At 41.1% G+C, this 16072-nt stretch overlaps 1 protein-coding gene across 1 annotated transcript in view; it reads left to right on the top strand.

The window, feature by feature from the left end:
* The window catches only part of PKHD1 (PKHD1 ciliary IPT domain containing fibrocystin/polyductin), a 629203-nt gene that overhangs the window by 15768 nt on the left and 597363 nt on the right, over positions 1-16072 (top strand). Inside the window, 11 exon segments of the mRNA XM_021937365.2 lie at positions 100-164; positions 676-715; positions 1595-1665; positions 5075-5176; positions 6075-6170; positions 8438-8579; positions 11059-11173; positions 12470-12748; positions 13967-14056; positions 14157-14247; positions 15224-15366. Coding sequence (XP_021793057.2) covers positions 100-164; positions 676-715; positions 1595-1665; positions 5075-5176; positions 6075-6170; positions 8438-8579; positions 11059-11173; positions 12470-12748; positions 13967-14056; positions 14157-14247; positions 15224-15366 — 1234 coding nt within the window.

Genomic DNA, 16072 nt, shown 5'->3' with positions numbered 1-16072 from the left:
TTTGTTTTTCCTTTTGCTTTCTACTTTCCTGGTTAAAGAGTCAGATCTTCTGGTGGTGAGTTGTCTGGTCATTCTTACCTCCATTTGTCTTTTCCTTAGTTATCCTATCCAGGAGGACCATGGTCTTGGGACTCTGCAGTGCCATGTGGAAGGCGATTACATTGGTCTGTTAGAGAAGTAACATAATTTTAAAGTCGTATCCATTTCTTTCTCTGTATCCAGACAAAAACAATTGCAAGATTGGTTCACATGAGGGTAATAATAATAACAATAATTACTATTTGTTAAGAATTCCCTGGAAAACACTACTATATGAAACAGCTCATATAGAAACTAATTTAATGCTCACACACCTGCGAAGTTGGTGGAATTTTTTGGCTTTGCAGGTGAGAAAAATTGAAGTTAGTTACCAGTAGATCAATAATTAAATGACGCTCCATCTAGCCTGGGCTCTTCCCTGCTATGCAATACTACATTTGCCCTTTTATTGCTAGAAGGCCACATTGCTAATGATGCTAAGCTTATGAGGTGTTGTTTTGGTGGTGGGGGGTAAATAAATTACAGGTTTGGGTGGTAATTTGATGATGTTGGAGTCTTTGGGCTTATGAAAGCAATGGCCTGGCCCAGAAGATTCATGCAGATTCCTGAGTTAATGTGTGTTTCTTTGTGTTACAGGCTCCCAGAATGTTAGCTTCTCAGTATTTAATAAAGGAAAGTAAGTAACTGGGTATAGAAATAGGCAAATTTGTCTTCATTTTATATTATCTATCTCTCTCATCTTGCTTACTTTATCCTTTTACGATGGAAAATTTTAAACATATACAAACAGAATAATATAATGAGATCACATGTACCTCCTTGACTTTTTTTACTTCGGTGAAAAAAATTGTGTCCTCGTCACTAATCTGTAGGCAATGTGTGTTTCGATATGGTAGTGGTGCAGAATTTTGGAAATTAAATCTTAAGTAATTTCCAAGTACTGTAGGTTGAAAACTGTCACAAGTATCTTATAAGGAACATGGTTTCATGAAATACATTGTACCATCCAGGAAGTGCCTTCTTCAAAAGGGAAGGGGTCCACATTTCATCACACTTTGAAGTGACAAATCCGGATTCTGGATTTCTGAATCCTTACCTTACATTCTGCCCCTATATAATTTGACAAGTGTTTCTGTTAAAAGTGCAGGGTCTAGTTGATAATAATTGCATTGTAATGACAGTGGCAATTATATATAGCTCTACAGCCCAAAGTATGGAGATTTTCTCTCGTTCTCATTTTGGAAGAAATAAAATTAATGTCTATTGAGTATTGATTATAGGCCAACTAAGGGCTAGGCCCTTTCACACTCATCATTTCATTGAACATTTGTGGCACTCTATGAAGCAGGCATTATTCCCATATGATAATTTTATATATCAGAAAACAACTTTGTCCCAGTGGTATTGTTCTCTAGTCATCCAAGGGAGCTGCTATTTCAACTGTTCTAAAGATCGATAGAAGGAAGATCCCAATCTTCCTTTCAGGCAGCTGACTAAAAAAAATGCAATCCCAGATGGTATTTTCATTCAAAACAGAACTTTGTCTTTTTCGAAGGTCAATGGTCCACAAGAAGGCATGGCTGATCAGTGCTAAACAGGACCTTTTCCTATACCAGACACACTCAGGTACTATTCCCCTTTATGAAGTACCCCTTCCCTTGTGCCTCACTCAACGTTGGCCTCTCCTTCCCTATCTTTTGGCCATTTCTTGATGACCATTAACACCCAAAGCTATCCCTACAATCATAGACAGCCTTGTGGTTTTGGTTGAGATTAAATTGCTTGTATCCATGTCAGGTTTAGTTAATATATTAAAAGAGTCTTGATAATATACTTCTATACAAAGTTTATGGATATAAACTGAATAAAAGAAAGGAGAGTCTTGCTTTATTCTATGTTCTGAAAGTAAAAGAAAAAAGGTGGCACTTAAAAACTCTTAAAGCACATCTTTCCAGTTACTTCAACATCCATCTCTGAACATTCATTCAACAATTTATGACTAATATTGACATTAAGCTGTTCTGTTACCATCTGATGAGTAAACCGTCATACTAAAAAAAAAGAATGTGAAAATTGGAAGCTTGCATGGAATTGTGAACTCAATTTGGTAGTAGAAAGCTGGCTACTAAAGAATACTTAGATCCTAGAATGGAATACAGTCACACAGCCACTGAAGAACTGTGTGAGGTAGGTTCAGACTCCGGAAGCAATCAAAATCTACCTTTGTCAAAAGTGCAAGATAATTCGCAGGCCATGGAGCAAATGTCATTTGCCCTCAAGATAGCCTAGTTCTGCAACAGCTGAATTTTCACCCTGATTTTTCCTTTCTTTAAACAGTATAACTCGTCTGTTTGGGGTAAGTTTGAAGAAGCGCCCAAGGTGATAGTGATAGTGATAGCTGCTACTGGAAGAATGTCAGACCTTGTTAAGTGCTTTACATAAAATCTCAATATTTATTTCACTGAACTATGAGATGGTTTAACATTAGCCCCATTTTACAGATGAGGAAACAGACTCAGATAAACAAGCATCTTTTCCAAAGCCAAAGGTTTTAGTGCTAGAACGTTTAGTTCCAATTCCAAATCTTATGTCCATAGCCAATATATGGTGGGAAGTACACTCTTCTTGCCACTCCACTCCAAGGTTTTTGTGAGCCTGCCCATCACTATCAAACCCTGAAATGATTGATAGGCTGACAGGTATCCCTGACGACACAGTGCTTTTACATTTCCAGGGCCAATGTCTTCTTGGGATCAGGACTCACAGGCCAGAACTTCTTCACAGCAGGGGAGGCTGTAGGAAAAGAGGGTGTGGACAGCCATGAAGAGCCCTGGGCTGAGCTCCTCAGGGGCTGACATTCAATCACTAGTTGAGCGTGGTTAAGCCTTTTAAGCTTTCTGAGCCTCAATTAAGCATCTCTAAAATGGACAAAGTGGTGCTTATCCTTCTTATGCCAAAAGTCATCTAAAGAGGTAGAGGAGCAAGAATCTTGGAATTCATCCAAGATTTCTCTTTCTTCCTCCTATCCATATCCGTTCAATCACAATTTCTGCCAGTTTTTATCTCTTATTTATGATGCATCTGTACAGCAACTGTCTGTTTCTGGACCCCATCACCTCTTGTGTTACATGCTGCAGTGGTTTCTAGAGGCCCCGACTTGCCCTCTGCCCCTTCAAGCCCCTCCCCCACATTCTCTACATCAAGCATATGTCTGATGCATGGTTCCCTCCTACTCACCATTCTCTGATGGCTTGCTCTCCCCTACCAGAAATGGGCCAAACTTCTGACGTCCTCCTTGTCTGTTTCTCCAGCTCTATCTCTCTCTCTGTCATACTCCAGCAACACTTGCATGCACTATGCAATTTCTTCTCTCCATGCTCAGGCTATCTTTCCTTTTTAAATGCCCTCTCCTTCTCCTCTTCGCTAGGCCACTTCTAATTCATCCTTTAAGACTCAGATTAGTGTCATCTCTAAACATTTTCTTCTATACCTCAATACTCCCATCCTACTCCTAAACTTCTCGTTCTTTCATATACTCTCTCATTTCTCCAGCCCAAGGTATTAAATGATAGTTTTGCACACCTGCTTTATGATGCTGATCTTCTTGAGGACAAGAACTAGTTTGTATTCATCTTTATATCCCTAGTATACCATATAATAGGTGCTCTGTGAATGTTGAAAAAAATTGTCAAATATCTACAACTATGTTAAAAGTTTAAGAACTTCATAAATTGTTTTGTCTTTGATCTGTGTAATTTTGAATGCATGACAAAAGAATGTGTTAATCTCCACATAAAGCTAATACAAAATTCCAGTGCTAGTGTAAAAAAAAAGAAATTTTAAAATAGTAGGTTAAAAGCAGGGGGTTATTATGATTAGTGGTGAATTTTGGTATCTGACTGTAAGGGATCAATCTTTGCCTCCATATGTCTCCTCTGCTTTGTCACATGGGAAAAAGCATTATAAAATAACCTCCTAAAATGTCTATTTTTCAGTGGTAACCATTCATCACTAGCCTTTGTACCTTCAGTTTACACAAATGTAACTCCTCTTTTCTCTGGAGGGAATGAATCTTAGAAATGTCAAAGCTTGATAATGGAGAGGAAAGAATGAGATAAAGCTAAATTCTGGGGACTATGTGTCATATTACTGCAGGCAATTTCTTTTCTTTTCTTTTTTATTTTATTTTTTCTTGAGACAGGGTCTCGCTCTGTCACTCAGGCTAGAGAGCAGTGGCGCCATCTCAGCTCAGTGCAACCTCCGTCTCCTGGGTTCAAGCAGTTCTCCTGTCTCAGCCTCCCAAGTAGCTGGGATTACAGGTGCACACCACGACACCCGGCTAATTTTTGTATTTTTAGTAGAGACGGGGTTTCACCATATCGGTCAGGTTGGTCTCGAACTCCTGACCTCAGGTGATCCACCTGCCACCCGCTTCAGCCTCCCAAACTTGTGGGATTACAGGCCTGAGCCACCACGCCTGGCCACCATAGGCAGTTTTAAACAATCAGGAGCAGCATGAAAGAACTGGGTATGAGGTGTGAGGTGCATGTGGGGAAGGAGCATTCAGTGTGGGGAAGAATGGGAGGGTCCTAAAGACAGTGAAATTCATTCTCCTGCTTAGAGCGAATTACAGATTCATGTGGGTGAACTGAAGCCTTTCCCAGTGTACCCAAAGTTGATTCCTCCTTGTGTTGTAACTTATTGTTCCCTGACTTGTCAATATTGTCCTTGAGGTCAGGAGACAGATTTTCTGAGAAAACATCATGGTACCTAGGGGCTTTTGCTGATACCATGAACGACTCCACCTTTCCCCTTCCTTTCAAATATTGATCCTGGATAATATATACTTCTGGTCTTTTTCTTATTATGTGCATTTTTAAACAGTTACTACTAGAAAAAAATTCAACTGTTACTGAACTTAGAAAGTTAAAATAAGAAATAAATTATTAATGTACCCTATTATTATATTATTATCTGGGTCATATTCTGATCTATATTTGGAAGCTTACTTTTTTTTTTTTTTAAACTCTTGCAGAAATATTATCTGTGTTTCCAGAAACTGGGAGCCTTGGGGGAAGAACGGACATCACAATTACAGGAGACTTCTTTGACAATTCTGCCCAGGTTACCGTTGCAGGTAACTATGTTGAAATGGCTGAAAACAGTTCATAGTTTTAGATGCCCTAGGAGATTATATGTCTGTATGGCATGAGGGATGCAGGAGGAAGCAAGCTTTGCCCCTTCTGACTTATCATGTTTGATAAGTCATGTGTTTGGTTGAGAACAGGTAGGATTTCGGTCCTGCAGTACATGGGTCACAGGAACAGAATGTCCTGCAGACACACTCACAATGCATAGGCAGTTCCCTCAGGTGCCCCATCTTGTGAGTGAAGAGAAAGAAAGAAATACAGCTGCTTCTTAACAAAGGTTTACTCCTACTAAAAACAGCCCGTCTCTTCACTCTCCCTTGTTAACTATCTTGATACAGACAAGCAGGAGTGGGTGGGCATTTGCTATACAGATTTTTCTGGAAATCACCCGCACCCCAAACTTGGCAAACCCTTTTGTGGACCTATCTAAAGCCTTGTGCTCTGCCAGGTCCTGTAGTAGGTGGGATGCTTCTGTAGTCGGTGGCACCAAGGGTGTCCTCACACTGTCATGTCACACTTATCTCCCATGCTCAGCCAAGTGGTTCAGTACATCCTCAATGAAGAGCACTTCATTGCATGACTTTCCTTCTGAATACTTCAAGCTGCCCTATCCTCGGCTGCTCTGCAATCTCTCTTTTCTCCTTCAGTTGGGGTGACAACTTTTGCTATTCCATCTACACCCAGCCCTTTGCCTTAGAATAGGAGCCTGTCTACTTCAGTCTGGTCTTGCCATCACATCTCCCCACTGCCTCTCTCTCTCTCTGTATGTGTGTGTGTGTATATATATATACAATTATATATACACACACATATACATGTATATGTGTATGTATACCTATACACACATATACACACACATACATAAATTTCTTTAATTCCCTTTAGGCATTCCATGTGATATTAGACACGTGTCTCCCAGGAAGATTGAGTGCACCACTCGGGCTCCAGGTAAAGATGCGAGGCTCACCACCCCTCAGCCAGGTAAGGAAGCCACCAGGGCTGTTCAATAAACTCTGTATATCTTTAATCATGAGGGGCTGATGAGTAGAAATAAAAGGGTTTGAATTCTGTCTCATCTACTTGACTGGCTAACTCAGTGAGCCCTGGGTCCACGATACCATTGTCAAGGCTCTCCTTTCAGGAAGGCTCTTAGTTTTATTCAGGTGCTTAGTGACACTGCACTTCTAGCCCCAGCCGGCTGTATGATCAGTGGCGTCCAGAAGAGACCATGGTCTAGAGAGCATAACTGCCCTCAAGATATTGTTATAGCTACTGGAGGAAACCCCCAAACTGCCCGCCTTCATTCAATGGGTCAGTTGCATGTCCACTGGCTGAGAAGACAGGAGCATTAGCATGTGCTCGGCTATGCTCAAAACAACAGCATTAGACAAGGCCAGAGAGTGGGGCACAATGGGATGTATTTAAATATGAATTTTTCTCCCCTGTGGGTATCTGTCTGCTGCTTTGAGAAACAGGGATGTATTGTGATGTTGCCACCAGGTTATGCCTGAAGTGGGCAGAAATGGAGGAGACAAGGCAGCTTCCAGCTGTCCTTCTGTATTTAAAGTGTCCACCCCACAGCAGCAAATTAAGAGCACAACACTGGAACACTTTTCTGCTGAGCATTAGAACTGAAGACTCAAGTGTAGTGAGGGATGAAGGGCAGTTGGTGTGTTACCCAGCTCAGAACCACAGGCTGACTTAATGGTTAAACTACAGGCAGCGAGAGTCAACTCTAGAGGCATAGCACCTACGAGGAAAGTTGCCCAGCAGGGGAAAAAAACCTTTCTAAAGAAAGGGCATTCAGGTATGAAAATGCACTCAAAGTTTTGGCTTGAGAATTCTCCAGCTCCCAGATCTGCAGTTTTTACTCAGGGAAAGCTCCCATCCAAGGAAACAAAACTACTGAAACAAGTAATCGAGATAATGTGTGTTTCCTGTCAGGAAATAGAGAGTCTGCTCCCTTTTTGGGTATTTCCTGCTTTAGCTACTTGGGTAGTGGTAGGATAATTTCCTGAATGCAGCTGGTTTTGACAGTTAGTGATGTCCTTTATGAAGGGCTTTTGAAGTTTCTTCCACAGAAGCTGGGCAAATTACTACGGAAACCAATTGTTCTCAACCAGGGGCAATGTTGCCCCTCAGGGCACACGTAGCAATGTGTGGAAACCTGTTTGGCTGTTAGACCGGAGGTGGTGGTGGTGGTGATACTGACATCTAGTGGGCAGAGGCCAGGAAGGCTGCTAGACATTCTGCAATGCATAGGACACGCCCTCACAACAGTTACCCAGCCTAAAATATCAATAGTGCTGAGGTTGAGAAATCCTGGTTTAAAGTAATATTTTCAAAATACGCTCTTACTTTTCTGTTTATTCCTTATCCACCTCTCCCTTTTAGGAGTTACTGAGGAACAACAGTGTTAGTTTAAAATAATAATTACCATAATTACCTTTATTGAGCACTTATCGTATTCCAGGCTCTTTGAGTATATATTTTCCCTTAGTCCTAGTGTATTCTTGCTATTTTATTATTGGTCCTATTTTGATGCATGAGAAAAAATGAAGATGCAAGGACATCAAGGAATTTGCTCAAAGCAACACTTCTAGCTGTGATTCCAGAGTTTTACCCTTAGCCCAAGTTAGTATTCAATATTGATTGTACCTGTGCCTTTGGCCTCGGAGTTTGCTTAATGCAAAATATAAATTAATATGATATCATTTAAAATATCACATAATAGCAGCATGACACATATTTGGCTCTGTGTGCAGGTCTACAAATTGAGGCCATGACACTTGAGAAACTTAAGGATTGCCAATGTTATGGGAAAAAAAGGACTTTAGAGAATTGAATTTCCCTGCTGAACTGGGCCTTAAAAGATGCTGAAGCCCACTTCCGGCTTTGGGAAGCACAAAGGCAAGCCACGTCACAAGCACGCAATCATATTGTCCTCCTTTTATTCAGCCTCAGCTTCTGTTTGCTCATTCACATTTTCTCCAGGACTTGGTTCTCTTCTCTAGGCACTCTTGCTAAAAAGGCTAACTCCTACCCCAGGGAATGTTTACTGCTTTCCGAAACATTTGTATTTCATATTAACTACAGAACCTTTCATATAACTACTCCGTCTGACTCTAGGTTGACTCACCTTTACAGGTAGCATCTGGGTCATCTTTCACCTTGTAATTTGAAATAAAGTAGTTCCCCATTTGGGAAGGTGTGCCCTGTGATGTTTATGATGTCTACATGTCTTACAGGCAATCGAGGGCTTCTTTTTGAAGTTGGAGATGCTGTTGAGGGATTGGAACTGACTGAAGCCACCCCAGGGTACAGGTGGCAGATTGTCCCTAATGCCAGTTCTCCATTTGGGTTTTGGTCAAAGGAAGGACAACCTTTCAGGTATGTTGTAGGAAAAGTGGGAGTCCTCATCAAAAGCATCTTTACTAACATAGGTGAGGCTAGGAGACAGATAAGGAAGGCATCGAGATTTCCAGGAATTTATAACACCAGCCAATTCAACAACAACAGAGTTTGACCGTATTCTCAATCAGCGTTGGTCATGCTAGTGCGGGGACAAATTTTGATCAATATGTAAAATTTGTATTTTCCACAACTTAGTTTACAATCCATTTTGGAGATGATTATCAACTAGAATATTGAGCTGAGCCAGGAGACTTGAAAAACAGCAGGGTAAAACATGCTTTAGGTACCTGGTTAAGAGGTAAAACTAACATCTGGTTGACGCCAAAGAAAGATCCAAGAATATGCCCTTTGGGTACATAAGGGAGCAAAGTCTAGGCAGCATACTGTAGGAACAACCTTCCAGTGCTGAAGGTCAACCCAATGGCCCTTGTAGAGCAGAGGAAACTCTTGTGGGTTCTGTGAGACATTGTTTTCAGTAGTAGTAATGGCGTCATGACTATACTTTTCCGTTTAATGGTGTGTAATTCCTTCAGTCTTTTTAGTCCCTTCAAGGATGTAGCCAAAATTTCTAGTATTCTAAAGTAAGCTTAAAAATATAAAAGCTTGAAAATTGTCTAGACATACTGTTTCCTTAGTGTGTTCTCAGTGTATATGTTGAAGGGTGGATCCTTTACTGAATGATGGCTCTCTTTTCCCTTTGAAATCCTTCTTAGAGAGGATGGCTGTGACTCCTGAGTGTGAATTTCAGCCAGTCTGTGACCTCCTCCAAGTATTTTACCATTTTATTAGGTTGGTGCAAAAGTAATTGCAGTTTTTACCATTGAAAGTAATGGCAAACACTGCAATTATTTTTGTACCAATCTAATAGATTTCAACTCAATTTGAAATGAAAAGCTTAGAGAATTTTTAGGCATTGAATAAGCCAAGTAGGGTTGGTAATCTGTGAGCAGTGTCTCCTGAAGCCTTGCTTACTAGGTACTTAACCATGAGTTTATGGTTTTAAAGTGGCAGTTAAGGCTGGATGCTATGGCTTGAGTCTTTAATCCCATCTACTTGGGAGGCTGAGGCAGGAGGATCGCTGGAGTCTAGGAGTTTGAGACTAGGCCCTGTCTCTAAAAAGTAAAAAATAAAAAAATTAGCCAGGTGTGGTGGTGTGCACCTGTAGTCCTAGCTACTTGAGAGGCTGAAGTGGAGAACTGTTTGAGCTCAGGAGTCAGGGGCTGCAGTGAGCCATGATCACACCACTGCACTCCAGCGTGGGCAACAGAGTGAGACTCCGTCTTTAAACAAAGAAACAAATAAACAAAAATGTGGCAGTTAATTTGTGGTCCATTGTAGCACCTAATAATTCACCTTTATCACAGTTTTTAATGACCATTTAATAATGTTCAAAGGAAAATCTTTCAGCTACATTTGGTGTATTTGGGAGTGTTAAGGAGTGAGTCAGCCTACCCCAAAAGGCAAAAGAACATTTTGACTTCTACAGTAGGTCTTGTAGGGTATGTCCCTTTAACTGCCGTTTCGAGGAACCGCAAGTCAGGTAGGAACTAATTTTCCATTCCCTCTCTCATTAATCTCTTTAAAATCTAAAAATTTTAAATTAAAAAATTAGAATATTTATTTATTTATTGGTAAGTTTATGTAATTATACTGATGGATCTTTAAAATACTTATTTTTGAAGCTATTTTAGGTATAAAATTCTCTCAAAAATGAAGATAATGTATATACATTAAAGCAAAATTTAAAAACATCTTTATATTGGTCATCTGAAGATTTAAGAAAATAGGATATCAGAAAATATTCTTGGTATTTATTTGGGCAGTCTAATTAATTCCTTAACTATGTCTGCCTATAATATTAGATTGCTGGAATTTAAATATTAAAAATATGATCTTTTAAAAAATGTTTTATGAAATTGCCTGTAATCTTCTTCAAAGCTGCATTTGATGGGTTTTAATTTGAAATTCCTGACATTTTGAATTGACTCTTATCTGTGGATCATAATATTTTTAATTAGAAAAATACTCTTTGCAGGTGTTGTGGTTGCTGGTAAGCTCAGAGCAAACTCTGATAAGCAATCTGTCTTTATTTCTAATAATAAGAATCATACTTACTATAGATTGAGCTTCTACCATGATCCAGGGCCTGCAATAGCTGTGTTAGGTGGTTTTATCAGCTAAGTCTCCATATAGCTGTGTGCTGTGGCTACAACTTTCCCAAACATGACACAACAGCAAGGGGATTTGTGTCCAGTGTAGAGACGTATTGGGCTATTGAGACTAGGCAGGTACTATATCTCTTTCTAGAATATTCTGGACAATCATGTGGCATAAGAATCAGGTTGTTCTTCTTCATTACCATAAAAGAAGATAAAGTACAAGGGCAGCTATTTGTTGGTTCAGTGATTCAGGCCTTGGTTACTCTTGCTTGACTCTATGTTCTTCCGCTTTACAGAGCACGGCTCAGTGGGTTCTTTGTGGCTCCAGAGACAAATAATTACACTTTCTGGATTCAGGCAGACAGCCAAGCTTCCTTGCATTTCAGTTGGTCAGAGGAACCAAGGACCAAGGTATTCACTGTCTTCTTATTTTCCTTTTCTCTGTTGCCAGTCCTATACCCATGAAGAAAGAAAGAATCAAAGTTAAGGCTCTCTGTTTTACAGATAGTTTTAACATGCCATTGGATGATCAGGAACTTTAATTGTTGAAAAAGAATTTGGTTGAATGTGAACCTACTATTTATTGAGCACTCACTGTAAGCCAAATGTTATGCTACATCTTTTACAGAACTTGTCTCTAGTTTTCACTGCATCTCTGCAAAATGTATGTATATAAGCATATATATATTATGCATGTGTTTGTGTGTATACACACATATATACCTAAAGACATGTGTATGTATCTTTTCCACATGAAGAAATTGAGGCTTAAAAAGATTGTGTGGGCCAGGCGTGGTGGCTCATGCCTGTAATCCTAGTGCTTTGGGAGGCTGAGGCAGGCAGATCACTTGAGCCCAGGAGTTTGAGACCATCCTGGGCAACATGATAAAACCCTGTCTCTATTAAAAACACAAAAATTAGCCAGGCATGGTGGTGCATGCCTGTAGTCCCAACTGCTTGAGAGGCTGAGGCAGGAGGATCACCTGAGCCTTGGGCAGTCGTGGCTGCCACTGCACTCCAGTCTGGGCAACAGAGTGAGACCTTGTCTCAAAAAAAAAAAAAAAAAAAAAAAAAAAAGAAAGAAAGAAAGATTATGTGCCCAATCCACTTGGATAGCAAAAAGGCACATTCAGGATTCAACCCTAAATTTACCTGACTCCAAAACTTGTGCCTTTTCCACTAATTTTGGGTGGAGATGTAGGCAGCTATATGTAGGAATTCCCCATCAACATTGAAGGATAAGAAAAGATGCCTTTAACAGCAGCCAAAATGCAGTTATGCCATTGACAAAGAATCACAATATTTTCCTCAAATTATTACTAGGTTTCTCTGAAATTGGTTTGCTAGTTGGTTGGAGAAATGTCATAGATTTTGATGTGATCAAGTCATTCCAGGTCTCTGAAGGGCTTAATACTACCTTCTCCATAGTGTCATGTAATCCTAGGGTTTAGGTTGGTTGTTCCTTCTGTGAACATGGCCCATCTAGTCTCATTTGAGTACTACTCAATTGAAAGAGATGATAGATAGACAGGTAGATAGAGAGCTGGAGAAGCGTAAATAACCACATGGCTGAGGTAACTGGGTTAATGTGTTAAAAGGCAGATCAGTTCAAAACTCTTGTTAGCAGCAGTTCAGACACTTAGTGTTTGAGAAAGAGATGCCTGGAAGCTTCATAGTGTTGATCATGATATGCTTATTTGGGCACAGGTGAAAGTGGCCTCCATCAGCGTTGGCACTGCTGACTGGTTTGACTCCTGGGAGCAGAATAGAGATGAAGGGACCTGGCAGCAAAAGACTCCCAAGTTGGAGCTGTTGGGTGGAGCCAAGTACTACCTGGAAGCAGAGCATCATGGGATAGCCCCAAGCAGGGGGATGAGGATTGGTGTCCAGATTCACAACACCTGGCTGAATCCTGATGTGGTCACTACTTACCTCCGGGAGAAGCACCAGATCCGAGCCCGAGCCCAGAGACTTCCAGAAGTACAGGTCTGTGTGTCTTCCCAGTCGCATGGAGCTGAACTCTGGAAGGAATAAAGTCCCGCATAGCGGGAGCACTGACTGGGAGCCTGGAGACCTGAGGGGTCGTTATAATCTTCCTGTCAAAGAAGTAGGATATCTGTCTAACAGCATTGTGAAGATGTTTACAAACATGTGATGTCTTATTCCTGAGATTATCTTACTCATTGAGTTAGTTTTAGGAATTTAAGTTCCAAGTAAGTCTTCTTTTAGAAACTTATTTCCCAGAAAAGAGACAAGGTCCTCTAAAAGTCTTCTTTGGAAAGGTCATGTCCTTTGGGTCTCTCAGCTGTGCTCCATATTTTCATTGAACAGTTTTTATGTATTATAGTTTTTGTTGTTTACTTTTTGGTATACAAAGACAAATCAATATGAACTCTGCCTTCTAAAGCTTACAGTCTAATAGTAAAACATGTACACAAATAACCGTAGAACAAAGTAGAAAGTAACAAGTGATTTAAGAGATTAAAAGCTGGCCGGGTATGGTGGCTCATGCCTGTAATTCCAGCACTTTGGGAGGCCAAGGCGGGCTGATCACAAGGTCAGGAGATTGAGACCGTCCTGGCCAACATGATGAAACCCCTTCTCTACTAAAAATACAAAATTTAGCTGGGCGTGGTGGCACGTGCCTGTAATGGCAGCTACGTGGGAGGCTGAGGCAGGAGAATTGCTTGAACCAGGGAGTCGGAGGTTGCAGTGAGCCGAGATCATGCCAAAGTATTCTGGCCTGGTGAGAGAGTGAGAGTCCGTCTAAAAAAAAAAAGCTTCATAGAACTTACTCCATAGCAAAAGTATAATGTGCCCTATACGGAATGTGTTGGAAACAAAGCAGAGACTGCATAAGCCTCCAAGAGAGGGTGCATGCCATGGGGCTGCTTCTGCCTGCCGGGCTACCCTTGGGTGAGAGGGGCTGAAAGTGCAACATTCAGTGGCAATTGTTACATCTCATACTGTCTATCAAGGGGCACAGATAAATAGGGGGACTGACACTTATATTATTCTAACAAAAGTTCTCATTAGGCAATGATGCTGTGTTCTCCAGAGATTTCTGAATGGTAGGGCATCAAAAAGTTAAAATTATAATAAGAAGGAAATAACAAGCTGAGGAGGAAATGTCCTGTGTTCTTAGATTGTCTCTCTGGCTTAATTAGCACCATCATTTAGTCTTGTCTCTCTTGACTTTTTTAGGTGCTGAATGTGTCAGGCAGAGGAAACTTCTTCCTTACTTGGGACAATGTCTCTAGTCAGCCAATCCCTGCAAATGCCACAGCCCATCTGGTGGGAGACTTCTTTAAAAAATGAGGGATGGGGGTGGGAGAACTGGGGGTGGTCTTTATGCTCATGATATAAATTTCCGGCATTTTTTCCTTTGTAATAGATTCAAACAACCATTGAGGAGTTACTTGCAGTAAAATGCAAACTGGAACCCCTTTGGGCTAACATCCTTCTCCGGCTTGGATTTGAAGGAGGTGCTGTCCCTGGCTTCACACATTCTGACTGTCTTTTTCATCATGGTCTTTTTTTCTTTCTATAAAATGAGAACAATCCCCATTTCCTCTCCAAGGTGATAACAGAGTAAAAAAAAAAAAAAAAAAATGCAACCTGGATTTGGACACTGAGTGGCTGAGGGACTGGCACTGTGCTTGGGAGTGTGATGCTCAGTGTGGGTGTCAATAGAAAGGAAAGGCATTCCTCCTGGGCTGTGAGGTAGAGTGCAGCACCCTCCTATACTCCCCATGCCACATGCTGGGAAAAGGTCAAAGACATAGGTGAGAAACATGCAAACCTAGCCAAAACCATACTAATCTTCAAATTACATCTAAAGGAATTACTAATTAAGAAAGTGGTCTTAAGAAATTCTTAAAATGTGAGGGTATGTTTTTAAAACTACTACTAAGGTGAACTAAATTCTAGTTATTTTTGAACACCTCTTCCGTCTTGATATTCCTTGTCTTTTTGCTTCTCAATAGTTTTTCATATCCCGCTACACAGAGAAAATGCTAAAGGATTTTCAAGGCTCCAGGGAACACAGAATGAGTTTCTTATCGCTGGAGCCTTCAAGGCAGGGGTGCTGACCACTCATGCTGTGGCCAGCTCTCCCAGGGCTGAGGGGCCCATATCATGGTGAACAGGACAGCCCCTACAACAAAGAATTATCCAGCCCCTAAAATAGTAATAGTGCTGAGGTTGAAAACTCCTGTTCTAAAGTCTTCTTGTGCCAAAAACTTTGCCCCTAACTGAGTTAGAAACCAAGGATGCTGGGGAGTTAGAGTTGAGGAACTGAGGCTCAGAGAGGTTGAGTTACTCAAGGTTGCATGGGTAATTGGGTTAGAACAGGGGTTTTCTTAAGTGAGATACTCTAAAGTCCTCATGCACACATGTCGGGAAGCTCTGTCTTGTTTAACATCTATGCCTGTCTTTCTATTTTATCTGAACTGTATCCAGGCCTAGAAGTTTCCAACTCTGATGGGGACCTCACCAGTGGGACGGAACCCTTCTGCGGCAGGTTCAGCCTCCGTCAGCCTCAACACCTTGTCGTAACTCCCCCGGCTGCCCAGAAGGGCTATCGGCTAGATCAGTATACACATGTGAGTAGCAGCCCTTGTGCTTCTGGGTCAGGTGGGTAGGGATTGGTATTGCTCTGTGGATTCGAGACTGAAAACTCAGAAGCACAAAGGAGTGATTGCTGTGATCTGCCCAAGGTGTTTCAGGCTGATGTTCTAGGTCTCTCGACTGCTGTTTCAGGTATGAACAGACACCACTGGTCCCCACTTGTGTGTTGTTACATGGAAATGCCTTTGTATTAGCTGTGAGACCCTGAAAGGTTTTATTCGCTACAATATTTTCTTTGATCTCTAAGAGTGCAGACTGTGTCATTGGACAATCTGGTTTTAAATCCTGATTTCACACCCAATGTGCCTTCCATGTCTGTCTTAAGTACAGTTTGCCTTCATTTACTTATCTGTAAAATGGACAGTAATGTGGTCTATCTCTCAGGACTGTGGTACAGATTAAATGAGATAATGTAGTAAAGTGCCTGCACAGTTAGGACCCAGTGAAGGCTAATTATTGTTCCTCTAGCTGTTGTTATTATTGATGGATTGAATTGTCTGATGCATTTCTCAAATACCTCTTAGATCCTTTGCTTTGATAGCTCCACCACCCTTGTAAAAGAAGTGCAGCTGATTTGCCCTTTGGGAACCGAAGTGAGTTTTGCTGGAGTGGTGGAGCTCATGGCAGTCGTTTCTAGTCTTTTCCTAGTCGGGCTGCTGTGGGAGTTGGGGCTAAATGGTT

This window comes from Papio anubis, chromosome 6 (genome assembly GCF_008728515.1).
Source record: "Papio anubis isolate 15944 chromosome 6, Panubis1.0, whole genome shotgun sequence".
Lineage (NCBI taxonomy): Eukaryota > Metazoa > Chordata > Mammalia > Primates > Cercopithecidae > Papio > Papio anubis.
The sequence above is the reverse complement of the archived record's forward strand: the minus strand, read 5'-3'. Positions and strand labels throughout refer to the sequence as shown.